This window comes from Lacerta agilis, chromosome 10 (assembly GCF_009819535.1).
Source record: "Lacerta agilis isolate rLacAgi1 chromosome 10, rLacAgi1.pri, whole genome shotgun sequence".
NCBI lineage: Eukaryota > Metazoa > Chordata > Lepidosauria > Squamata > Lacertidae > Lacerta > Lacerta agilis.
In genome coordinates, this window is record NC_046321.1 from 54027433 (window position 1) to 54053794 (window position 26362).

Genomic DNA, 26362 nt, shown 5'->3' on the forward strand with positions numbered 1-26362 from the left:
CAAAGTTGAAAGAGGAAAGCAGATGACCAGGGATGCCGGAGAAGCTGGGCCAGAAATACCCCCCCCCCCAAAAAAAAAGTTTGGAATATATCCAATTAAGATCCATTAAAAACAATGGGCCTAAGTTAGTCATGTTCATTAATTCCAATCAGTCTACTCTGAGTAAGGCTAGCATTGGACTGGTGGTGTACACAGCAGAACAGTAAGGAAACCATGCAAATATATGGCATGGCTGTTAATCCGTCCTTAAAACTTGACATTATCTCCAGCATTCTAGGGTAAGTTTGCATCCAGGATACAAAAACACAGACGAGTATGGACAGCTTAGGTTTCATTCTGGTACATTAAAGCAAAGTACGAGACTGACTAACTCCACTAGGGAAAATGGCCTATGCCGAGCATAAAAATCTGCAAAGAGATATGTATGTTATTGTGCTGGATACTAATCTTACAGAAATTGACTTGAGTTTTGTATACATAAGTGGGGGTGAGTGGGGAAAGTTCTGCTTCTGACCCTGATGATGAGTTGCAGCCAGACAGAGAAAAGCAGCTGCCCCATGGTCACAAATGCTCTAATCTTACAATGCCATTTTAATCAGTGACAAAACCTAACCTATTACTGAACATTTGGGGCTGTATCCAACCGTGTCACTCCGCTGATGGTTAAGGAAGGCTTTTGTCAGTGGAAAGGGGCAGGAAGCCATATCTGGCACTTCCTTCTTCTCCCAAGTCTTCCCAGGTCCCTCTTAAATCTCCAGAGGGGTGGGAGTACCCTCTAAAAGGACCCCTGGACAGTTAAGTCCAGTCAAAGGTGACTATGGGGTACGGTGCTCATCTCGTTTTCAGGCCAAGGGAGCCGGTGTTTGTCCACAGACAGCTTTCCAGGTCATGTGGCCAGCATGACTAAACCGCTTCTGGTGCAACGGGACACCATGATGGAAGCCGGAGCGCATGGAAACACCATTTACCTTCCCACCACAGTGATACCTATTTATCTACTTGTGCTTGCATGCTTTTGAACTGCTAGGTTGGCAGGAGCTGGGACAGGGCAACGGGAGCTCACCCCGTCATGGGGATTTGAACCGCCGACCTTCTGATCGGCAAGTTCAAGAGGCTCAGTGGTTTAGACCACAACGCCACCCGCATCCCTGGAAGGGACCCTCTAGAGCATGTTGAGAGGAGATGCAGGAAGAAATGCCCAAATCTGCACCCTTCTCCATTCTGCCAACCAAGACCTGACTGCCAAATCTGGGTAAAACCCTTTGCAATTAAAAGAGTAGCCTCCAGCTTGAAACCTAACGGAGTGCAGTTATGTGAAGCATGTGGAACATACATACATTAACATTCATAACCGCAAGATACCCATAAATTTTGTTTCCACTTTCCGCGCTGCCAGTTTGGCACGTCAGCACACAACTGGAAGAATGTGTGTGGTTGCTTAAAAACAAAGAAAGACAGGCTTCATGCACCCTTCTCTCGTACCATGCGTTTTGGTGCCAGAAACACCAGCTCTTCCCATTTTCCCTGGACTGGATCTGATATTGTTTATTAAGAAAACTTATATCCTGCCAATCCAATGTAAAACAGCAGCCAAGGCACTGAAACAATTTTTGCGCTGCAAAAAGTTTTTTTTTTTTTTTAAGGCAGCCAGCATTAAAAATTGAACTAATGAAAGCTGCCCCACCTCCTCCTGCATTTGTAATTTAAACTATCAGAAAAGAAAGTCTGCCTAAGCAAAATCAACTTGACTGGGGAGCAGAAATGGAATCGTGAATGTGCCAACCTCCTATGGGCAATAGTGTTTGGTAATACACTATATATAGTTATAGCCTGCTGTAGAGATCTAGGCACAGGAACAATTGCAAGCACTCAGGGAATGTGCCTTTTGTTTCCAAACTAAATTAAAGGCAATGTACACGTTCTATTCAAGACCAGAGTGCAAATTATCCAAAACTACCTTCCGAAAACCAACCAAGAAGAGAAATCAGCTGATACGTACACATTATCTTCTACGCAAATTTTAGGCCCAACGACATTGGCTGCTCCACTTGCCATTTTGAATGCAAAATGGTTCTCTGGACAAATTTTAGACGTTCCGCATTTATATCTCGGGGGTTTTGTAGCTTTGGAGGGAAAAATAAAATTCCATTAGCAGAAAAACGATACAACATCAGATGTTCTTTTCTCTTTCATTCTAAAGACTAACACATTGATTTCAACAGGATAGTCCACAGTATGTGGTTTTTTTTAAAAAAAGAAAATCATCTGGGAAAGTGTTTTGTAAAGCCAAAAAAATTACACACTTGTCTTGATGAATATTATGTTAACGGTTTAGAACTGGGAAATAAAAGCAGTATCCTTTACCCCGCCAACTTCTACTAGAGCAGACATGTGCAAATTCATGCGTTCTGGAATGTGAATTCTTTCTGAGATATCTCATAGATATTTCATAGAGTTGGAAGGGACCCTGAGGATCATCTAGCCCAACCCACTGCAATGCAGGATTATGCAGCTGGGGTCGAACCAGAAACCTTGCCACTGTCAGCACCATGCTCTAACCAACTGAGCTGCCCAGCTGTTCTTATACCGTATGGCTCTTTCTTTTTCAGGCTCCACACATTACACAGAAGGAGGGAGCTAAATGCAATGGCTATCCCAAGCTTGAGTCTCCAAATGTTGTTGGGACTACAAGCTTCCATTACCCATCCTGGTTAGGATTGATGGAGTCCTGGTCCAGCAAAAAATGGGGATCTGGGTCAAGATATAGCTCACTATAATGTTCACTGGGCAAAACATAAAGAATGTCTAAATCTGGAGCTGAACATTCCAGTGGCAGCTCATAAAGGGTGGGGTGGAGGCAGTGGCATCTTCCCAGTGGCGGCGCTGTAGTGGTCAGGATGAAGCAAGGTGGTGATATCAGGGGAGCTCCAGGTTCAGCAGCCCCACAGAGATGCTCCCGCAACCTTACTGTTGCTGCCTTGGCCCTGACCCATCCCTGTGACGGCCTCAGCCCAGTATACCTGAAGGAGTGTCTCCACCCCCCATCGTTCAACCTGGACACTGAGGACCAGCTCCAAGGGCCTTTAGGCAGTTCCCTCACTGCAAGAAGCAAAGTTACAGGGAGCCAGGCAGAGGGCCTTTTCGGTAGTGGCGCACCCTGTGGAATGTCCTTCCATCAGATGTCAAGGAAATAGACAACTATCTGACTTTTAGAAGGCAGCCCTGTTTAGGGAAGTTTTTAATATTTGATGTTTTATCCTGTTTTTAACATTCTGTTGGGAGCCTTCCAGAATGGCTAGGGAAACCCAGCCAGATGGGCGGGTGTGTGTGTGTGTATCTATCTATCTATCTATCTATCTATCTATCTATCTATCTATCTATAATTTATTATTATTATTGTGAGTACAGTGCCAAGAGGATGAGCCACCATCTCTGAGATGAGCCACCTCTTTGGAAAAGTGATCAAAGAAAATGTTAAACGCTCCTGAGCAATTTTAATGGCCTTACTGTAAGCCCAAGTCAAGAAGTGGGAACGTCTCCATCCAGGAAGAATAAGAAAAGGGAGGAGGCAGAATAGGTACCTTCTAGGGCCCCATCTAGGTGATGGAGTTAGCTTCAGTTCATTAGTAGCTGGGAAGGTTTTCAGCAAGAAAACTCAAACCCAGGGGTCATGACCACTCCACCAAGGCTTTCTGCCCCAGCCCCTATGGTCCTGCTCTGCCACTGTGTGTAAATTCACATGTGGTCTAGTTATTCTAAGGAAAGTTGGAATAAGAGAGTAGGCTGGAGATTGCCTGTGGGTCATGTGCATCTTATTTTGGGTTTATAGAAGAACTAAGAACATAGAACACAAAAAAGTAAAAACCCTGCTATACGATACTTACGCCGTGCCGGTAGCTCCAGTGGTGATCTTGCTGAAAGAGATAACATTTTATATTATTCCTTAATCACGTTCAAACAAACAAAAAACACGTCAACATCTATCAAATAGAAGAGAAGGCTTAAAAGTTGTTGCTTTTCTCCAAGGTTAGACAATGGTGGCCTACAGAAGCTGTACAATTCCAGTTTTAGTGCAGAACGTGCTGTCACGGAACAGTATTTTTACTGGATGGGATAACTACCTACAAATTAATATTTCTCCATTCTAAATTGTGTGATTGAGTCATTGGCTCATTAAAGAAAGCCATTTTAGGTTCTATAAAGTTTTATTTGCTATAAGTAAAGTTTTGAAATAAAACTTTTTCTGTATATAAAACAGGAAGCAAAACACTAACAAATTAGCAACAAATTAAATAAAATAGAATAAATAAAAGCAGGACTCTCTGACTTGCTGCTGATAAGCAATTTGCAAAAAAACAACACAAAAACAAACCACCCAGCACGGTTTAGTTTAACATCACAGTATATTTGAGAACAGGAGGCTCAGAAGAGTAATAATTCTTTCAAAGCAGTATTATAACATGCATAAATCTCCTAGCCTGCAACTCTGTATGCACTTACTAGGAAGTAAGCTCCACTGAACTCATTGGGAATTAAATCTGAGTAGATGTGTGTAAGATTACACTGTTTAGCAGCATACCGGTAATTCTGGCTGAAATTATATGCAGGGAAAACAACAGAAGCAAATCACTTACCAAACAGGTTCCCTAGGCTGCTGTCCATTTTTATTTCAAATACTTGGGATATGACATAAAATGTCAGCAGAAATACGGCTACCGCTACCGCCAATTTCGCAGCTCCTGCTCCGAAAAAAAGGATGCGCTATCACCAACTGCTATTATTTTGATGCAACAACACATTTGTCAAGCCATCTGACTAAGACTTCTAGATCAGAAAGAGCAACACCCTGAACGCTGCTGGGAAAGGAACAAGAGCCCTTGGCCTTGCGCTCTCTCTCTCTCTGTTTCTTTCTTTTGAATAAATTTCATTAGAATATAAAGAATACAGGGTTTATTATCAAGTATGGTTCCCCCAACTATATATCTATATATATTGCAACATTATCTCTAAAATACGTATCTTACGCATGGCACTTTATTATAGAAATGGACTGGTGAAATGTGTATTAATTCTGGCATGAACGTGTATGACTGCTCTGAATAGTACCATTGCATTTTGCTCCTCTTTTCATTCATTTGTATTATAACACTGAAATAAAAATATGTATATAACAAAAGAACTTCCCAGACCTTAAACATACCAAAATCCATTCCTAATTGCTCCCTTTCCTAATATACAGTACTGATATGCTACGAAAAGCAGGCCCGGGGGGAAAAAGATACACCTCAAACCACAGATAATTTAAACCAGCCTGGTCGTATAGTCCCAATGAATTAAATGGCAGCTGACCATTTCAAAACTAAACACTCAAGATTAACTGAAATGTGAAACGTTGTGAGGACAGATCTTCATTTCTGTGCAGATTAACATATCTTGTTTCACCAGCCAAAAAATAAGGTGGCCGTTCTTCTTACCTGCTATTCTCATGGTTGCCCTTCTTTCGTTATCGACACAATTGCATTTAACCAGTTCCCTAGGAGAATGAAGGGATAAAAGCAGCATTCAGTTATACTGTACTAGAACAATCAAGCAGAGCATTTTTTGTTAATCAGTGCCATTAAAAACATAATGCGTTGATGACAACAACACCATGATCCCAAATAAAAATATATAATTCCACCATGCAATGAAATCTGGAGACTTTTAGAAATTACTTTGGTAAGCAACTAAGACTGGATACAAGAACAGGCTGAAAGGGTTATCTGTATACATTTCACTTTAGGTTGTGCACTCTGAGCCCCATGCATACTTCTGTTTTAATTGGAACAATGCACAACTTTTATTAGGTAAGAAGAGGCAACATTATAGAACATTTAAAAGAGAAGCCATGGGATTTGTTAGAGACGACAAGTGCACTATGAACTCTCCTATGGAAATCAATAAATGTATCTATTTTCATTCCTATTGCAATGGAATTGTGAATATGTACCATGAGCTGTATTTAGTTGCATCTTCCAATTCCAAATAGATTATATGCTATATGGATTAAAAATAAAGGCTAGGGAGGGAAGGGGAAAAAAATCAGAGTAAACCATCTGTGCTCATTTGGCATAGTTACTCAGTGAAAAATGTTTGCACAGGAAGAATGATACCAACTGTACTACTATCAAAACCAAGAAGGTGCAGAAAACGAAATCTACTTCTGTGTGCTGAATTTGAATAGTACCCCATGCTGCATGCAAAACAGTTTTGAAATCCCACAGAGATTTCAAAAGCACTTTGCAATATATGACAAGGGGCCCAGTTCTCAGACAGGAAGAGTCAATTCCCCAGAGGGTGCCTGCAAGCCTTTGACAGTGCCTAAAATAGCTCGTAGGATTCCAGTCTTAATATTAATATAATGCTTTTTCTGCATGCTCAAAGGCTGTTGTGGAATAACTCGATTCTACGTACACCTGTCCAACACCGGCGAAACTAATAAACTAAAGTATCACGACTTTACCCGTTTCACATATTCCTCGCTAATTTTGTCTTTCACCGAATGCTCCTAAATTAAAATTTAATAAAAATAGGGAGGGTGGGTCCGTTCTAAGGATCCTTTTCCTGCTCAAGAAAGTAGGGCACTGGGCTAAAAGCCAGGACTCTGACACAGCTAGATTAGCATTAATTCAAATGTGTTTTGGAGGAAGATTGATTGTAGCTCTTCCTACATTCTCCAGTCCGGAACAGAGCTAATCTCAAAAGGCACGTGCACCTTCCTTCTCTCTGATGCTTACCGCAAAAACCAAATATAAAAGCAGGTTGGGTGCACACTGTTATTTTCCCAAGATAGAGATCTGGTTCAACAGGATCTGCTGCCTGTAACCCAGCTTCAGTTTAACCTTTTACCGCAGATGCACCAATTTCTACACCACGCACAAAGACTTGACCATCTGGATTTCTAACATGCAGCGACAGTTTCTGGAAAATTGGTCATCTCCCACCCTTGTAGAATTCCCCGAGCAGGTATTTCAAAATCCAAGCAATGCTTTCAATAGGCTTTCCGCACATAAACGTAATTTAAAATATGCCTGTAAGAGCCATTTTAGTCCACGTTTCCATTTCGCTAAAATTAACTTATTTTAAAACTCCAATTTCAAAGCAGTTCAGTTTGGGCAGTCTCATAAACTTGCTGTTAATAAGATCATTTTACAGCATCACATCTGCTCAGCTGCAGGAGCAACCATAATTTGTCTGAATTAAGCCATAATATTTTCCACTGCTAAGCCTATGGCCGAGGACTGCATTATCTTTTAATTGTTCCACATCACCAAGCAGAGTTGGGAACTTTCTGAACAATTCAGGGAACAGAAAGAAAAAAGAAAAAGAAAGAAAGAAGAAAAAAGAGAAAAGAAAAAGAGAGTTCAATATAAAAGAGAAGAGTCAAGGTTGAGGTGCTGTACAAATTCATTCCAGCATCGAAAGCATCAAAATGGAAAGCGAACAGACCTCACCTTGAAATGCAGCATGCAGAAAATTTTATCCCTCTTAAGCAGGCCTTTATATATATATTTGTAGCTCCTGCCATGCTTTCCCCTCAGACATTCCCCTTGTCGCCCCAATCTTCCAGTTCCTCCAATTATTTATTTATTTATTTATTTATTATTATTATTATTACTTCTTTTGTATACCACCCTACACCCAGGTCTTAGGGCAGTGCACAACAAAAAAGCACAACGTAAAAACACAAAATACGTAATAAAAATAAATCCCCCCTCAAAGGCCTGGTTAAGGTGTAAAATGAAGGTGCCCCCCCCCAACTCTCTCTAGGGAGAGCATTCCACAAACAGGGAGCCTTTGCAAGATAGCACAGTGGGAACTTTTTCTCCCTCTTCCCCCACCCCTCCTGCAGGCAGTTTTGAAATTCCCTTTGTTGTAGGTGCACTTCATTGGTTTCTGAGCTCTGGGTGCACCTAAGATTTCAGATTAAAACAGCAGAGTGCCTCCCCACATCCAGCTACACTCCGAAGACTGGAGAAGAGATCCTCTGAAGAATATTAGGGGGGGTGGACAGGGGAAGGACTAGACCTTGTGAAAAATGAACATATTTTAGCTGCAATTCATTCATTTTCAGCTTTGTATTCTTGTTGTAAAAAAAAGCACGCCTAGACATCCCATTGTTGCGCCCATTACCTAGGTTTAAGGTGCCATTTAGCTCCTAGCTTTCATATCTCTGTTTCTAACACTGCATAAAAGGAACACAGGTGCCGCTGTGGTCTAAACCACTAAGCCTGTTGGGCTTGCCAATCAGAAGGTTGGTGGTTCAAATCCTCACGGCGGTGGTGAGCTCCTGTTGCTCTGTCCCAGCTCCTGCCAACCTAGCATTTCGAAAGCACACCAGTGCAAGTAGATAAATAGGTACCACTGCGGCGGGAAGGTATTGTAAACGGTGTTTCTGTGTGTTCTAGTTTCCATCATGGTGTTCCTCTGCGCCAGAAGTGGTTTAGTCATGCTGGCCACATGACCCGAAAAGCTGTCTGTGGACAAACGCCGACTCCCTCGGCCTGAAAGCGAGATGAGCGCTGCAACCCCAGTCGCCTTTGACTCGACTTAACCATCTAGGGGTCCTTTACCTTTTACCTTTTTACCTTTTCTAACATTGCCTACAGGAAAATGCCCCCCCCCCAAGCTGGTTCCAGCCATGTGTACCATCTTCGTTTTCCCAGAGTGCCTCTGGGCCCTAGGTGGCAGGTGAGCTGGGGTTGGCAACAGAACATGCTGAACGCCTCAGCCATGCTAGCCTGATCAGCTTCCAGGATGAGGGAGAAGAAGCCACTTCACTTCCACTGCAGAAACCAATTGGGCTTGGCTTGCAGAGCATTCTTGCCTCTGCGCCAGCCCAAATGCTCACCTGGGGGGAATTCTGCATACTCGCCAAGGCAGAATTTGTGGTTGCCTATGGTGACCAGGTGAACAGTTGAACATTCCACGGTCTTGTTTATTCTGATCGCTTAGAACTCACATCTCTATGCACTCATACTTCTCCTGAGTCTGCTGCCCCAACCCTCTCGCTTGGCATAAAATAAAAACAATAACCAGTTGCAAGTTCAGCGCTTCGGACATTTTAAACTGCTATATCTCAGCTGCTCTTCGGTTGATTTTTATGAAATTTATCCAGATTAAACCAGCGAGTGGTTTGCTTATTTAACTATGTGTCTGTATGCTACCCAAAGTAGTTATTTGGGTAGCTTGCAACAACAATTAAGAAAAATAAATTTTCATTACAAAATGAATATATAAAATTATAAAATGTGCCTGCAGAGGCTTTATAACATACTCTCCAACATTTCTCTGATGAAAATAGGGACACCCTATTCATACATACATACATGCATACCCCGGTCATCTGACTGAGTTGCCCCAGCCAGTCTGGGGAGCTTCCAACATAGATAAAAACATAATAAAATATTAAAAAATACTGTTAACTTCCCTATACAGGGCTACCTTCAGGTGTCCTCTAAAGGTTGTATATATATTTATCTCCTTGGCTTTGGAGGTTGCATAACTCCATACCCTCTAATATTTTTCCGATGAAAATAGGGACACCCTAATGGAAAACAGGATCAGATCAGAAACCAGGACCGTCCCTGGAAAATGGGGACACTTGGAGGGCCTGTTATAATAGCAGGAAGTTTGGAGATCTTACATCCATATTTGCATGACATGGAGAGAGACTGATCTAGGGCTTCTGCATTATTATTATTATTTTTAAAGCTATCTAGAAACCTGACCCGATGGCAACTTCCGGCAGGGTACTATAATACCCTCGGAATATGTAAACATTTTTCTTCTCTTTTTCACCGCAGTCACCCTGCAAATACATGGCGATTCTATCAGTCACATGAACCAGAAAAGTCAGCAGGGTTTTCATCATTCTTCCCTCATGTCCTTGCTTCTCAGATCACTGAATATTCAGTCCTCTTTGCCTCTGTGCCTTTTCCCCCATTGACACTTCCTGCTCGAACACCTCCTCCACTTCCTATTAACAGCCAACAATACAAGTTCGCCTTTGCTTCCGCAGCAGTCCCCACCACCTAGAAAAAGTTTCACTTCTTCCACACAAGCAGTGTATCTGAAGAAGTGTGCATGCACACGAAAGCTCATACCAAGAACAAACTTAGTTGGTCTCTAAGGTGCTACTAGAAGGATTTTTTAAATTTTTTATTTTGTTTTGACTATGGCAGACCAACACGGCTACCTACCTGTAACAAGCAGTGTTAGATACCTAGGCGCCAAATGGCTCCTTAAGCCAAGGTTACAGTCGCCAAAACAGAACTAGTTGCCATTTTGGTGCCAGGGGGCTCAAAAGTTGTATTTTGCAATATACCTTTTGGGTTCCTGAAATTCGTTCTCATTGTGCAGATAAAATATAGCAGAGAGAATTCTACAGGATGTTTTGCTGGTGTGTGAAAACAGTCAAGATCCCAGGATCCCCAGGCAGGCATCCCAGGATCCCCAGGCAGGCACCATCCTTGGATCTGGGCTGTTTTCACTCACAAATACCCTGCCCTGTAGAATTCTATCAATTATATTTAATCTGCACAATCGGAATGAATTTCAGACAACAAAATGCTTTTCTGTGCAGCCTGAGCAGGAGCAGTCACCAATAAGAAAAAGAGGTCGGAAAAGGCCAATACATATGTGGACTGTCCCTGGATCAAGTGATTTTTCTTCTTTAAGTTATCAAAGTTCTTAACCTAGGTTCAAGGGGTTGTCATTTGGACTAGCCAAATGTTTAGCTGAGAATCAATTGCAGTCAGTCCATCATTTGAAAAATAAGACTTTAGAGCCATCTTGCCCCGAAATGGTAACTAATTTCGTTTGGGCGACCATTTGGAGTCTAGCTTTTATATCTGAGTTTCTAACACTGGTTTTGACCAGGAAACATGTTTTTCAATCTGCCCTTTTAACTATGAGACAGATTAGAATGCAGCGTTAGATACTTGTAGAACAAGGGGAAAGTGCCAACTCAGTCAAATAACAATACGGTTCTTGTATGAATGCTGGAGATTAGAGGACACAGGAAAACAAAAGACAAAATGCTATGTTAGTTAAATCAATTCAAAGTGTTAACACTGAGTTAGAAGAACATGGGATGCTCATTTGTGAAAGCATCAGGAAGTTAATTCTGCCTTGATGCCAATGACTTGGGAATCTCTGATTCTAGTAGAACTAAACAGTAAAATAAGCTGATATATATTTCTCTATAACAAATAAATTGTCTAAAATGAAATAAACATGTAATGTACTGAGGTAAGGAAAACTGGAAAGCAAAGCAGTTTTCAGTGCCAACTCTTTAAAAGGAAGCCTCACATAAAAGTTGTTGTGATGGTCTATTATCAGACATGGATAACTGTGTCAAGGCTACTTTTGTGCAGGAGAAGGACCAGAAGGTAGACAGCATCAGTGTTACAAACTCTGATGTATAAGCTAAGTGCCAAATGGCTCCTTAAACGAGGGTTACAGTCACCAAAATGGGATCCTAGTTGCCATTTGGGGGGTCTGACAGCTTGAAAGTCGTATTTTTCAATAGGACCTTTTGGTTCCTGAAATTCGTTCTGATTGTGCAGATAAAATATAGTGGAGAGAATTCTACAGGATGTGTTGCCGGTGTATGAAAACAGTCAAGGTCCAAGGATCCCCAGGCATGCACCTCCAGGTGGCCGAGATGTCAGGTGCCATCCTGGTGCCTGGGCATCTTCACTTGGTCGCAAGTGGCTAATAGCCGGGTGCAAAATGCGCCTGGCAAATTTCGAATGCTGGGAAGCATAAAAGTTTCATTCCTTGATATATAAACTAGATAAGTCTGGTGCCCCGTGGTGCAAGTGAAAGTCCTTGAACAGGGCTTCCACTGGCAGGACTCCTTAGCTAAACCCTGCCCTATAGTTGGCAAAATTTGGATAAAATGGCAGACGATGCTCTGCATGAATGGGGAAGTGAGGGAGATAAAGTATGTGAGGGACGCAGGGAGCATGCAAACACAAGGCTCATTTGGTACGGCTGCCATACACCCAGGTTTTCCCGGAAACATCCGGGAATTGGGCAGCCATTCTGTGGCCTGGCGGATTTTTACTAAACTGGCAAAATGTCCAGGAAAACCCAGACGTATGGCAAGGGGGGGCGGTATTACAACAAATAAATAAATAAATAACCATTAAAAAATCAGGGAAAGCCCCCCAAAGCCCTATTATTTGGACACTCATAGTTTGGTGTTAGATGTGAATCAAGCCAATGTTTGAAGAAAATGTTTAGTTATGCTGAATGAATCTCTCCATTTAAGATATAAGCTGCATTTAATGGGGAGGGGAACAGCTCATTTATGAATGCGTGGGGAAATACAGTCATAAAAGAGAAAGGCAATTACCTCACTTGTTACGCACTATGTCGTACAATTCATCAAAAGACATAGTTAGCATTGATAGTAATTGCAGTTACATCATACGCCTTTGCCTCTCTCAGGGGAAAATAGGTAGCTTAATTGCAAGCGCAATCGGAAGGAAGTACACAATGAACCTGCATGGTTTGGAAGGAAGATATACCCTTTAATTGATCAAAACAAGGATTAGTATCCAAGCATTCCAAGCCCCTCGAGGAGATAACAGGCCAGGTTCCAGTTCGAGAAACCAACTACTGATTGCTGTTATCAAAACAGCCAATTCTCTTGTTACTATAAACCAGCCTCCCCACATTTGGACAAAATCAGAAACGGAAGTTTGTTACAGATTCGGCTCCAAATTTATTACCTTACATATAAACCCAAAGCTGATCTACGGTTTACTGCTATGTCTAAATGCGTCCATTGATGTCAATTCCGCCTTTGAAATCCCGGTAATGGTGATTTACAGCACTGAACATGATAGGAGTTCATAAAATTTATACACCACTTTAGTGTAACAAAACAAAACCTCATTGTAGCTTCCAGAAATTGCAGAGTTTATAAACTGCATTCTCCTATCTTCTTGTTCAAATCAACATTAAACTATAATTTACGTACTTATGACATTTCTATTCCACCTCTCCTCCAAGGAGAACATGGTTACATACATGGGTCTTCCCTCATCTATCTCTTCACAACATCCCAGTGAAGTGGCCTAGGCTGATACTTATTGGCTCAAGGTTCATGGTTGCATGGGTTCCTAGTCCAGCACTCTAAGACTTCCCCCACTTTGGTGACACAGAGTACTAAAACCAAAGTTTAGAACGTTTACTTGCTTTCTTTTTTGCCAATTAATTTTTATTACTTTTCAAAAAAAATAACAAATTTAACATCACATTAATTCAAATTTCATACAAATGTAAAAGTGACTTCCCACCCTGCTTCCTCGATGTTTCACTTCCCACCCTTATTAGCTGGCTCAGTGGTACATACGTTTCCAAATTACATTTCAAAAAACTTAAAATATTTTAGCATTTTATTTTTGATATTTTTTTTCAATTTTCTTCCTCTTCATTTCCCACTGGCTGCTCATTTTCAGTTCCTGCTAGACTTTTACTTAACTATTAACATACTCCCTATTTGTCAGCCCACAAATCCTTATTTTTAAATCGGTAATCACCCATTAAAGCCCCATCTCTCCTGGTATTTTCCATACAGAATGTTTCCTTTCCACATAGCATTTTCTTTAAAAGTGGATAAACCAGATCTGACTCTCTGAAAAGCAACCGGTGTTAAGAAATTCTGGAATGATGTTACTGTGGCCCAGAGCATTCACAAGGTCCACCTCCCCCCCCCCCCCCATTCAGAGTAATAAATATTGAAGTGAAAAAAAATCATTTTTGGGGTGAGAAAGAGAAACTCCACTCCTCTCCGCATTAGGGAATATAATGAGGGCTTTGGCTGCTTGGGAACTCTTACAGCAAAGGAGGGCAATTATCAGAGAAACAGAAAATCCACATTCCTCCCAATGTCCTAGCTCAAACATGATTTTCTTCCTTATGTTTACATGTGTTGGAGGAAAAAGGGCTTGCCCGTGGTTAGATTAACAGCCTACCTACCCAATTTCACAATTGCTGCCCCCACACATCCAAATCTTATGAAGCAACTTTTTCTAGAAACTTCTCTTTTTGCAGCCTGATCCAACAAGGTAGGTTGACTCAGATGCAAATCCCAGTGATTTTAAAGGAGCCTCCCCACAAGTCTATGCACCTAAGGTAACAGCTATAATAATGCGTTTTTAATGGAATAAAACCTCTTTTTACAATCAAATGCAGATTCTGACGTAGACCTTTCACCCAATGTATAGAAACAGAAGTTAAAATATGGTTCTTAGAACTATTTGGTATGGGGCAGGGAGAGGAGAAGGCCCTCTTAGAAACTGCTCAATTTAAACTTCTGAAAAAGCTATTTGGGAGTTAAGATGAAAAACTATTCACTAAAATCTTTACGGTTTTTACCTGCGGCAGGCTGCAATTACACACAGCAGGTGCACCAGTATTAAAAACCCCAGCCTGTCTTAATCATTCTTAATTTAGTAATAAGTAACTACCGCATGCGTGCCCATGCAAGATTGTAAAACATGATCATTCTGGCCTGCTTAAACCTGAAAAGCGTGGGGGGGGGGGAATCGACAGCCTTCAATACAAAAAATAGTATTTTACTTTGCTTCAGGTATAAGTTTTTAAATATATATATTATTCATTCCTGGCACTTAAGCAGCTACACTTGAGGCATATTACCATGCAACGCTTACGGTAACACACTTCCTCAGAAGAAATTCCCCGTTAATCCCATAAAGCTTACTCCCAGGGAAATGTCTACATTATTGCAGCCTTCATAAATCTGCATGCAGCCATGCCCATCCTGGTGACCTTCAGCTTTTCGGACTGCAGCTTCCATCAGGCCCAGGCAGCATGACCAATGGTTGGAGATGGAGGAACTGGGAGCCCTCAACAACTGTTGGGGAAAGCTAATCTAATATTTTAGGGTTGAGTTATTGAATCGAGTTGTGAAAAAGAAAAGGTTGAGGCGTGAAAAGCATAAATAAAAAGAAAACGCGCAGCCAATTGTAACCTGTGTTAGAAATTAGCCAGGCGCCATCTGCGTCTGGCACAGGTCTAATTGTGACCATGCAGAGATCTCTGGATGCCAGGTTGGCAGCTGACATCTCCATCTGGCTGGCTCCTACAGCTTTCTTAAGCAGTAAGCAGAAGAGCTTATTTGTTTGGATTTTTATCCCACCTTTCTCTCCAAGGAGTACACGGTTCTCCAACCTCCTCAGTTAATTCCTACAATGACCCTGTGAGGTAGGATAAGAGGCTGTGACTGGCACAATGTCACCACTACACCCCACTGGTTTCCTAGAGTATTTCTGCTGTGGGGCAACTCTATAAATTAAGAAGGTAAATGAATATGGGGAAGGCAAAATGTCACTTAGAGAAGGATCTGAAATATTTTCCTTGAATTTGTTTTATTCTGGATTGCTGTATTTGATATGTGAATGTGTTGTAAACCACTTTGATATTTTTTCTTTAAAATATAAAGCAGTATAGAAATAACAACAACAAGCAATTTCATTGCAAAAAAGTGCCTGGGTATTCCGTTGTGGTGACCGTAATCCAGTTTTAAGGTGCCATTTGGCGATTATCTTATATATCTGAGTTTCTAACACTGTCCCTGAGGAAATGCCTAATTTCTGTCACTGGTCAACACTGCTTCTTAAATCTCTATACCCAGCATTCAAGTTAATCCAACTTAATGTGAAATAATCATGTTACTTATGCATAAAACTTTAGAACAGTTGACATCGCGCCATTAGGCATCAGATATGCAAATCCTAATTTACAAATTGCTTTTCTTAATAACTGATACCATTTCCACACAACTACTTCAGGCTCATTATCATGTTGCCAGCTCGCCACCGGCAACTAGAAACTGTCCCAGGCGATTTGCAGCGGATTCTCTTTTTAAGTATTAATATTGGACTAGATGAACCTCAGGGTCCCTTCCAGCACTGTGCTTCTATGATACATATAGCTTCCGTTGGACATGCTCAGTGCACTTACAAATGAAACTCTTTATCAATTATCGAGTCTGTACTTTCCCACCACAAACCTCCACTCCTTATCATTTTTCTTGACCTGATCAAGGCAAAGTGCAGTCTCTGTCTCTGGGAAGAACTCACATCTTGTTGCGTTTACTGAGTAGCAGGGCATAGTGGAAAGGGAACTCTAATCAGCTGGTTGGCTTTGCTGCAAAAGCTGCACCTCCCTTAAGAGAAAACAGTCTGCAAAATTGCTTCTGTGTACAATTTTATTTGAAGGACTATGCAAGATTTAATTTGGCATTTTATTTCGTAACCAGAAGATGTGCTTTACCGATATGCAGAGCCTACCCCTTCTCTATGGAGCTGTGCCAAGTCCTAACAGCACTTGCAAGCCTGGCTCAAAATAAAGAAGCAGAGGCAGATAAAGGAAACAAGGAAGTTCACTTGCAAAATATTACACATTGTGCTGCAAAAAAGTACCGTACTATCGGTTAGAATCTGTGAAGGAGATTTTTCTATTACATGTTCCTTTGGAGGTTAATAATTAGAGGTTGTATTTCCCCCCCCCCCCCAAGTCCTCAAATATTTTTCTCCAAGTGTGCGTGCACTTTCACCTTATCAATTTCATAACTGCAGAATAACCGGATTTTGAAAGCATACGTCAGCAACTGCTATCTCTGGGCAGCTGGCCAGGCCCAGGGACAAAGCTTGCCCTGGGCCCCTCCTAGATCCTTCTTTCTGACCCATCATTCTGAGCAGTGGCAAGTGACTGGGACTAGCCACCCTTTAAATTTCCCACAGTGCCTCCAGCCCAGGTTAACTCCGGGGCATTGTGGGAAATTATACAGGTGGCTCAATGTTCTTTGAATCACTGCCACTGTAGTCACATTAAACCCACCAGGGCCACTGACAGAGAAGGGGGTTGACCAGAAGACATTTTGCCCAGTTTTAGAAACTCAGATAATATAAGCCCAGGTGCCAAATGGTTCCTTAAACCAAGGTTAGGCTTGCCAAAACAGAATGTCTAGTTTCCATTTGGGGGCAAGACAGCTTTAAAGTCTTATTTTTCAAATGATGGACTGACTGTGACTGATTCTCAGTTAAACATCCGGCTAGTTCAGATGACAACATTGAGCTCAGTTAAGAACTTTGAGAACTTAAAGAGGATCACTTGATCCAGGACAGTCTGCCTATACATCAGCCTATTCCTACCTCTTTTTCTGAATGGTGACACAGACGATTCCTAAATGTAAGAATATTCTTCACAACTGTGAGCAGGGCAGTGGGGTGGGATAAAGGAAGACAAGTTACAACAATTAACCACAATGTTGTATACCGCTCCTGCTCAGACTGCATGGGAAAAAACATTTTGGTTTTTGAAATTCATTCTGATTGCACAGATAAATATAATTGGTAGATTTCTACAGGATGTGGTTTTAGTGTGTGAAAATACTCAAGTTCCAATGACTCCCCAGGCATACACCTCCAGATGGTGGAGATGTCAGGTGCCATCCTGGCACCCAGGCATCCTCACTAGGTTGCAAGTGGTCAAAAGCCAGGTGCCAAATGCACCTGGTGTTTGGCTAACCCTGACTTTGCCCAGCACTCCCAACGGGCCTTGTACCAAAGATCTCATTCCACACAACCCACACAAAAGAAAGGTGTTTTAAAATTAAGTTGCGTATCAGTAGAAGGACCATTAAAGAAAAAAAATGGTAGGCTAGCAATTTCTCAATTTAATTTTTAAAAGCTAGATTGCATTCATTTCTTCAGATGTAAAAATACAGAAATGCAAAAATACTGAGCCAGAGAACTGGTTAATTGAGCCCAGTATGATCTACTCATGATCTACATGGGGTCACGAAGAGTCAAACAACAACATGATCTACTCTCTGCTGGCCATAGATCTTTGAAGATGCCAGAGTTTGACCCAGGTTAACTGAGAATCATGCGAAGTGTGTGATCTGCCACTGTGCTTCCTCTCTCTATGCTACGCTTCCCACGCTATGCTTCCCCACTTCTGCCTCTGGCCTGAAATCACTTTAAGGCAATCATGTGTGGCGGCCACATGCATTTTCGGTTCGACGCTTTAGTGCTAAACTAGGGGTTGCGAAGGAAACCATTTCAAGGACCAAAAGGGGATGTACCTTCTTCAGGAGGGTAGTTTTTTAAACATGGCTTTAATTTATCTCACCCATGCAGACTGTATGGCTGGACGCTATCAAAAATTGCATGCCAGGAAAGGCAAGACCCGGTGGTTTAGCTTAATGCAGTTGCTTCTCGGAAGTAAGAAGCTACTGTAGACCACAAAAACTTTGGTTCAGAAGTCTGTGCAATTTTCCTCTATTTCCTGAGGAAGAATTTCACATCTATCACGTCTTAAGGGCTACAATCTCTCTCTCTCTCTCTCTCTCTCTATACATAAAGATGCTCAGGGGCCCAATATAAATATACATGCTTGTATCATGCAACTGCAAAATAACTCCGTTAACAGTTCCACTTCAGAATGAAAATTAAAAAGCAATTTAAAACCATGATATCAGAAAAGCCAGGTGTACAGTGCAAACACTTGTGGATTTTATTATTATTTTACAGCTGGAAAGGCAAATAGTGCTTAGATAATAAGGAATCCTTCATCTCATGACCTCCTGTACAATATTTTACTATAATACTAACAGTCCAATTCCCATGCATGCTTACTCTGAAGCAAGTCCTCAGTACTCTGCATACAGTCTCAGGCACGTGTGAATAGCATTGCAGTGGAAGACTGAAAACTGTACAAAGAATGTTAAGTATAGGAATAAGCCCTATAAACACTTTTCTGTACACTCAGTTTTAGGATTGCTCACCAGTAAGGTATAAATTACTATGGATTGGAAGTACTATTGAGTTGACCTTCAACTTACAAGGGATTATGTTCCAGGGATCACGTGTAAAGCCAAAATTGTTTATAGTCAAAACACACTCTCACTGCACCTCCAAACACTCTTCCAAGGCTATACACAGTCTCCCAAGGTCAGTGCCATTTTTTTCTTTCCTGGATGCCCCCCCCCATCTCATTTATCTATTTAGACCAAGCGCAAAAACCTAAATTTGCCCAATTTAAATGCACATAAGTTGCAAGCCTACACACACACACACACACAAACTAAAGTGATAATTAAACTATTCAAGAAAGGTATGACCTCTACTGCTTTTTAAATACCTAGTCTAAAGGCATGCACTTACAAAAAAATTAACTGAATTCAACTGAGCACTGTCAGATTTTTTTTGTAAAACAAACTGCTAAGACTTGGGAGAAGGGCGGGAATGTGGTATCTACCAATGGATCTCCTACTGTGTACACAGAGCTATACAAAGTTAAAAAAGGTCAGCCTCCTGCTTCTAGGTGATGATTACAACCTAACAGAGGAAGGGGAAGTAAATAAATGCAGGGGGGAAACCAGGGAGAGCATGGATGCCAAATTCAATGTATTTTTCAAAACGTTTTTTAAAATAAGCATTTTCACAGCGTTTTTTATATGTGTGTAGATTTCATCTTAGATACTGTCAGGGAACCGTCAGTTCCCAGTGGGGCGGTGCAGGGGCTGTGGAAATACAGAGAGCCCCAGTGCCGTGGCCACAACAGCAACACCTCCAGTGGGGAAAGCAGTAAGTCCTCTAGCAGGGAGGAGAGGCAGGAAGCTAGTCAGGCGAGGAGGGGGCTTGAGTATGCTACAGAGCCCCAGCGCTCACCTAGCCAGGCAGCCAAAGAGGAAAGCATGGCGCTTCAGTCGCCCCAGTTGCGCAGAGGGATGAAACGCAAAGAGGGGAGGAGGAGGCTTGGGGTGCCAAAGTTCTTTTGCTGTGGGCGCTCCCGAAGAGCGCCACTTCCAGAATCTGGGACTAACTAAGCAGGTCATGGATTTTGGAGCTCTGCACTGTACATATTTGCACTATTAAACTTGTAAATAGAAGGAACAGAGTCCTGCCTCGTTCCTACTCATGAGAAACCACCACCCAAACCTTACAGTTACCAAAGAGATGCCTGCTTCTTGGGAGAAAAGCAATGACAAACATAGACATCACCTTGCCGACAAAGGTCCATATAGTTAAAGCTATGGTTTTCCCAGTAGTGATGTATGGAAGTGAGAGCTGGACCATAAAAAAGGCTGATCGCCGAAGAACTGATGCTTTTGAATTATGGTGCTGGAGGAGACTCTTGAGCGTCCCATGGACTGCAAGAAGATCAAACCTATCCATTCTGAAGGAAATCAGCCCTGAGTGCTCACTGGAAGGACAGATCCTGAAGCTGAGGCTCTAGTACTTTGGCCACCTCATGAGAAGAGAAGACTCCCTGGAAAAGACCCTGATGTTGGGAAAGATTGAGGGCACAAGGAGAAGGGGACGACAGAGGACGAGATGGTTGGACAGTGTTCTCGAAGCTACCAACGTGAGTCTGACCAAACTGCGGGTGGCAGTAGAAGACAGGAGTGCCTGGTGTGCTCTGGTCCATGGGTTCTTGAAGAGTCGGACACAACTAAACAACAACACTGTACTGCACATGGAAGAAGTGGGTGGCCTGCGTTCTCCCTCTAGGGAGCCCTAAGGTCCAAATTCTCCATGTTGCCAAACCAGGTTTGTCAAGCAAGAGAAGGAAGTGGCAACTGCAGCCTCTCCAATTTCTCTTGCTTCTGCCCTCTCCCTGCACAGAGTCACAGGGCACAATTCCCTGCCATGCTCCACAGAGAGAGACAGCATGTGCACTCCTCCTCTGAGCGATGCACCAACCTTTATTACCACACCCCTATGAGAGGGGCAGGACAAGAAAGCATGATAGAGGCCCCAACAAGCATCAATTGACACTTATTAAACCCAATTTATTATTTTGTTCTCAATTCACCCCGCCCTTTTAAAACTCTGCAGTCAGAGGCTCCATCAAACTGCCTTAAGAACTACTCTAAATATATGTAGTGCCTCCAAATTCATAGCCATTGTGCATATTCCCTTCTGATAAAGTTTTGTCAGCTAACTGCATCTCTGAACTCCCCCCCACCCCAAAGAGAGGTGCCTCGCTGCCCCACAGGGGCCTGGGAAGCATCCCCTGGAGAGCTTGCAGCCAGGGCTGCTACAACAAACAGCTGTGCAAGCCTTTGGGAGGCAGAGACGCAAGAGGGCATCAGAAGAGGGAGGGAAGGAAAGAGCGACAGAGGCCAGTGGTGCCCGCAGCACCCCTGACCATCATTCAAGGCACCCCAGGGTTCCATGGCACAAGGGTTGAAAACCCCTGCCAAAGACCTAGAGGCCTCTGTTTTGCAAGTGGGATTCAACTGCACATTCGGGTTGCACAATTAAAGCACAGCAAACCCCCACACCCCACACACCCCATAATGGGTTTTTTGCAATAAGTGACAGGAAACTGCACCGGCAAGTGTGGGATAACAACTGCCTCATGCGGCAGGGCAAACAAATGATCAACAATGGGCTAACATTATCTAACCTCCCTGCAAACTTTGCACAAGAAAATCACAATCATGACTCAACAAACAGTCCTGAAGCCTCCCGCCCAGTACAGAAGTAGAGTAATCTCTACTTTGATGGGTCTGTAAATGTTAATAACGCAACAATGGTGTGAAGGGGGAAATGTCCAGTAGGCTTTGCTGCTTATGCCTTTTGGGAACACCGTCCCTTCCCTGAAATATAAGGAATGCTCCAAGGCTGCAGAGAAGGAGAGGCCAGGGCAAGAAACCAATAAATATTTGGCACAGTAGCAGAATCTAGGTAGATAAAAAGAAAAGGGCATAGCCTAGGAGGAAGAGGAAGAAAAAGATTTCAAAGAGGCTTAGCTGTAGCTTTAACATGCATACCCTGTTTCTCCTAAAATAAGACATAGCCATAAAATAAGCCATAGCAGGATTTCTATGCATTTGCAAAATATAAGCCGTTCCCCAAAAATAAGCCATTGTGACGTGGTACCTCCCATTAAAACAGCCTGGAGAGGCGTGGCTATGCAGCGTACCGATGCGATGCGGTTAAAATAAGACATCCCCTGAAAATAAGCCATACTGTGTTTTGTTGAGCGAAAAAAAATATAAGACGGTGTCTTATTTTAGGAGAAACACGGTAGAAGTTGTCACTGTAACCTCCTATTAAGTTTTATCTAGAAAACCAATCCCCACTTCACTGATAATGAATTGAGAATGCAGACTTTCACCACTCTGGTGGTGACGTGGATAAGAGACAAACGAATGCCACCATGCTCAGCTTTATGCACCCATAATACATGAGGCAGGGAGGGAGAATGTACCCTGTTATCACTCAGACTGACAAGAGTACAATAGGATTAATATGTGTTAAGCAGTATTAAATTTCTCGGAAGTAGTGTTGGTGCTCAAAGTTCCTGGAGGAGCTGGGACTTGAGACTTCCCCAGCTCCAGGTGCATGGCAGCTGACTGGGGCTACTCAGCGACCATGGGAACCACACTCTGTAAATGCTCTGGGATGTTCATTTAACCCATGCAGTCTGAACTTCTCAGGACACCTACACACGCATAGAATCACTGCACCGCAGAGTTGCAAGGGGGCATATATGAGATTAACATCACACAAAATAAAATGTTTTCAAGCACGCAAACAGTTTCACATGCGTTATGCAGCAGTGACCCTTCCATCAAGCACAGGGGTGCCAACTTGAATAAAATATTGGGGGTGCCCGCATAACCGATCACATGATGTGGTCCATGCACACCTTTGGAATGGCAACGCCTACCAACTTTGGGAGGGGAGCCAGCCCCCTCAAATATTTTAGGGAGGGTAGAAAGGATTTCAGTCCCTAGGAGTTGGCTCAAGTGTCTAAAGTCAGCCAGTATCACCGTACGCACGCACGCACGAACACACACACACACACACCATTTCGCAATGGCTAGATTGAGGCTGAGAGAAAGACATGAGTAGCAACCTAGGAAGTTCAGGGCAGAGGCAAGACTCAAAGCAAGGGGTCATTGTTGAAAACTGAGATATGAAAGCTAGAAGCTAAATGGCACAGGGAACCCCTGTCTTAATCCAACACTGTAACCACTGCACAGTGTGTGTTATATATTGGCTCCTTTCAGCTCTTGAATCACTATTTCTGTATTCAGCTGAAAGCTTCCTTTTGCTACTAAGCTCTCCCTGAATAAAGTATAAATGTGAAGTATAAATGTTTCAGTGTTAGAAACGGAGATACGAAAGCTAGGAGCTAAAAGCCACCTTATAAACCGAGGTTATGGGAACAATGGAATGCCTAGGCGCATTTTTTATAACAAGAATACAAAGCTGAAAATGAATGAACTGCAGCTAAAATATTATGTTTATTTTTCACAAGGTCTAGTCCAGGGGTCAGCAAACTTTTTCAGCAGGGGGCTGGCCCACTCTCCCTCAGACCTTGTGGGGGGCTGGACTATTATTTGGAAAAAAATGAACAAATTCCTATGCCCTACAAATAACCTAGAGATACATTTTAAATAAAAGCACATTCTACTCATGTAAAAACACTAGGCAGGCCCCACAAATAACCCAGAGGTGCACTTTAAAAAAAAGGACACCTTCTACTCATGTAAAAACACGCTGATTCCCAAACTGTCGGTGGGCCGTATTTAGAAGGCGATTGAGCCACATCTGGCCCCCGGGCCTTAGTTTGGGGACCCCTGGTCTAGTCCTTCCCCTACCCTAATATTCTTAAGAGGGTCTCTTCTCCGGATTTTGGAGAGTAACTGGAAGTGAGGAGGCAGAAAAAAGGTCCTCCTTTCCTTCCACTTTGCGGTTTTCATTGGAAATCTCAGATTCAGGGCTGCGCCCAGAGCTCAGAGCCTGCTCGCACTTATGAAATCCCGTTGCAAAATGCCACTAGAACAATGTGAATTTCAAAACTGCCTGCAGGAGTGGGGGAAGAGGGCAAAAAAGTTCCCACTGTGCTATCTACAATGTCTCCCCATTTTTGGAAAGCTCTCCCTAGGACAAGGTGGCTGGCACCTTCATTATACACGTTTAGGCGCCAGGCAAAAATGTTCCTTTTTAACCAGGCCTTTGGCTGATTGACATTCAATGCCGTGTGATGGGGGGTGTTTATTTTTATTATGCATTTTGTTATGCATATTTTTTTATTTTTGTTGTGCTCTGCCCTAAAACCTGGGCACAGGGCAATATACAAAAGCAATGATCATCATCATCATCTCCTGGATTAGTCTTCGGAGAGTAGCTGGAAGTGGGGAGGCAGAAAAAAAGTCCTCCTTTCCTTCCACTCTGCAGTTTTCTCCAGAAATCTCAGGTGCAGGGCTGCTGCTCCCAGAGCTCAAAAACTGCTCGCGTTTCCGGTCGCCAAATGCGCCTGGAGCAACGCGAGTTTCGAACCCTGCGAGGGGTGCGTGCTTGCGTGTTGGGTTGCGTTGCGCGCGGGCTCCCTCGCTCGACCCCTCGCCATTCGGAAGAGAAGAGCCGGGGAGCTTCCTTCCTCCCCGTGTCTCCCGCCAGCGTCCGAGGTGAGCGGCCAAAGGCGCCCAGCCGAGGACGGGCAGAAGCCGAGAGGCGGCTGAGGGAGGGCGGCCGCGAAAGAGGAACCGAGGCCAGAGAAGGAGCTCCGCTTCCGAAGGGAAAGGGAGAGATGGAGCCGGGGAAAGGCCGCAGGGGACGCGCCCGCCTCTCCTTCCCTCACCCGCCTTACCTGCCGCCTTCGCCGGCCCACCAGCAGCGAGCGCCTCGCTGCCGCCGCCGCCACCTCCTCGCCGCCGCCTCCTCCGACTGCGCATGCGCCTTGGAGACTCGCGCTGCGCACCCAGCGGCGGCCGCCCAGAGCGGCGGCGCAGAGCGAGGGACGGAGTGCCGCCCCCTAACGCTGGAGGACTGCTGCGCCTGTGGCGGAGCAGCGGCCTTCGCGTAGCCTGAGGCGCTCCAAGTCCGAGAGCGCTCCGAGGCAAGTGCACAGCGCGGTGTCCCGCAATGTTTCCCCGCCCCCCAGAAAAACACACCTCTGGTTATTGAGATTCTAACAAATCGACTTCGCGTACAATATAGCATTCTTTTTATGTTTCCCTGTTTGACTTTTCTTTTTCTTTTTCCCCCCACCTCGTTTCGGCAGGGTTGCCATATGTCCGGAATTCCCGGGACGCATGTCAACGCCGCCGGCACGAGCGGTGTCGTGATGTGCGTCCGGGAAAATCCGGTCGCATGGATCGCGGGACACTTTCCCTCATAAATAGCTCAGAAAGGTCCAATTCCTTTGAGATTTTGTCAGTTGTGGGCGGGGGGGGGGAGCAGCTCAACAATTTTGCCAATGAAATCTCAACAAAGATTTTCACTTTTTAAAAATAATATAGCAACGCTATCATTCTAATCATGACCATTAACTTAATCTTATCATTTATTTTTTTTATTCCTGCCTCTTATATCTCGAATCCAGCTCACGATTTCAGATCAACGGATAGCCCAAAACGGGTTTTCCAGAAGCAGGTTCATCGTTGGGGTCTCTTAGTTTCACAATCAAATTTAACCCATTGTGCCCTCTCTCTTTTTTCTACAAATTTTATTTTCAGGTTTTTCCAAGTGGACAGCAACAATCGTCAAATACTGTAAGATTGGATACATAGTTGTCGTTGCTTAGACTTCCTTCCACCTTAGGGTCACCATATTTCAAAAAGTGAAAAACCAGGACACCCAAAAAACGTGATTTTAAAATGTATACAAACATTTGCCTCTTCCTTAGCTCCATTTGTTTCTTACGCTTTGTATTTATTCAAAAGTCACCTTTTAACTGCTTGATGTATTTAATTGTTTACCATTTTTTAAAAAAATAATCTGCATATCTCCCCCATTCTTTGCTGAAAGTTCTTCCTTCTTTAAAGGCATTGGTCCCCCCCTCCTTTTGGCAATTATTAATTGACATTTTATTGGGGGGAAATAAAATATAAAGTAGTAAAGTGATACAAAAAGAAGAAAAATAAAAAAGAACAAAACACAGAACTGAGTAAAGGTGGGAGAAACGTGATATGAATAGATACAAAAAAATACCCTAACCCATACATTCTTTTTGGGACCCAGGTGGCGCTGTGGGTTAAACCACAGAGCCTAGGGCTTGCTGATCAGAAGGTCGGCGGTTCAAATCCCCGCGACGGGGTGAGCTCCCGTTGCTCGGTCCCCACTCCTGCCCACCTAGCAGTTCGAAAGTACGTCAAAGTGCAAGTAGATAAATAGGTACCGCTCCGGCGGGAAGGTAAACGGCGTTTCCATGCGCTGCTCTGGTTCGCCAGAAGCGGCTTTGTCATGCTGGCCACATGACCCGGAAGCTGTCTGCGGACAAACGCCGGCTCCCTCGGCCAATAAAGCGAGAT

At 43.3% G+C, this 26362-nt stretch overlaps 1 protein-coding gene across 1 annotated transcript in view; it reads right to left on the reverse strand.

Moving 5' to 3' along the window:
* FAM3C (FAM3 metabolism regulating signaling molecule C) overlaps window positions 1–24786 on the reverse strand; it is a 32879-nt gene extending 8093 nt beyond the window's left edge. Inside the window, exons 1-5 of the mRNA XM_033161811.1 lie at window positions 24700–24786; window positions 5475–5533; window positions 4635–4739; window positions 3885–3914; window positions 2000–2123 (exon numbers count right to left, since the gene is read on the reverse strand). Coding sequence (XP_033017702.1) covers window positions 2000–2123; window positions 3885–3914; window positions 4635–4739; window positions 5475–5487 — 272 coding nt within the window. The 5' untranslated portion in view covers window positions 5488–5533; window positions 24700–24786. The remainder of the gene's footprint in view (window positions 1–1999; window positions 2124–3884; window positions 3915–4634; window positions 4740–5474; window positions 5534–24699) is intronic.
* Between the last annotated feature and the right edge of the window lie 1576 nt (window positions 24787–26362).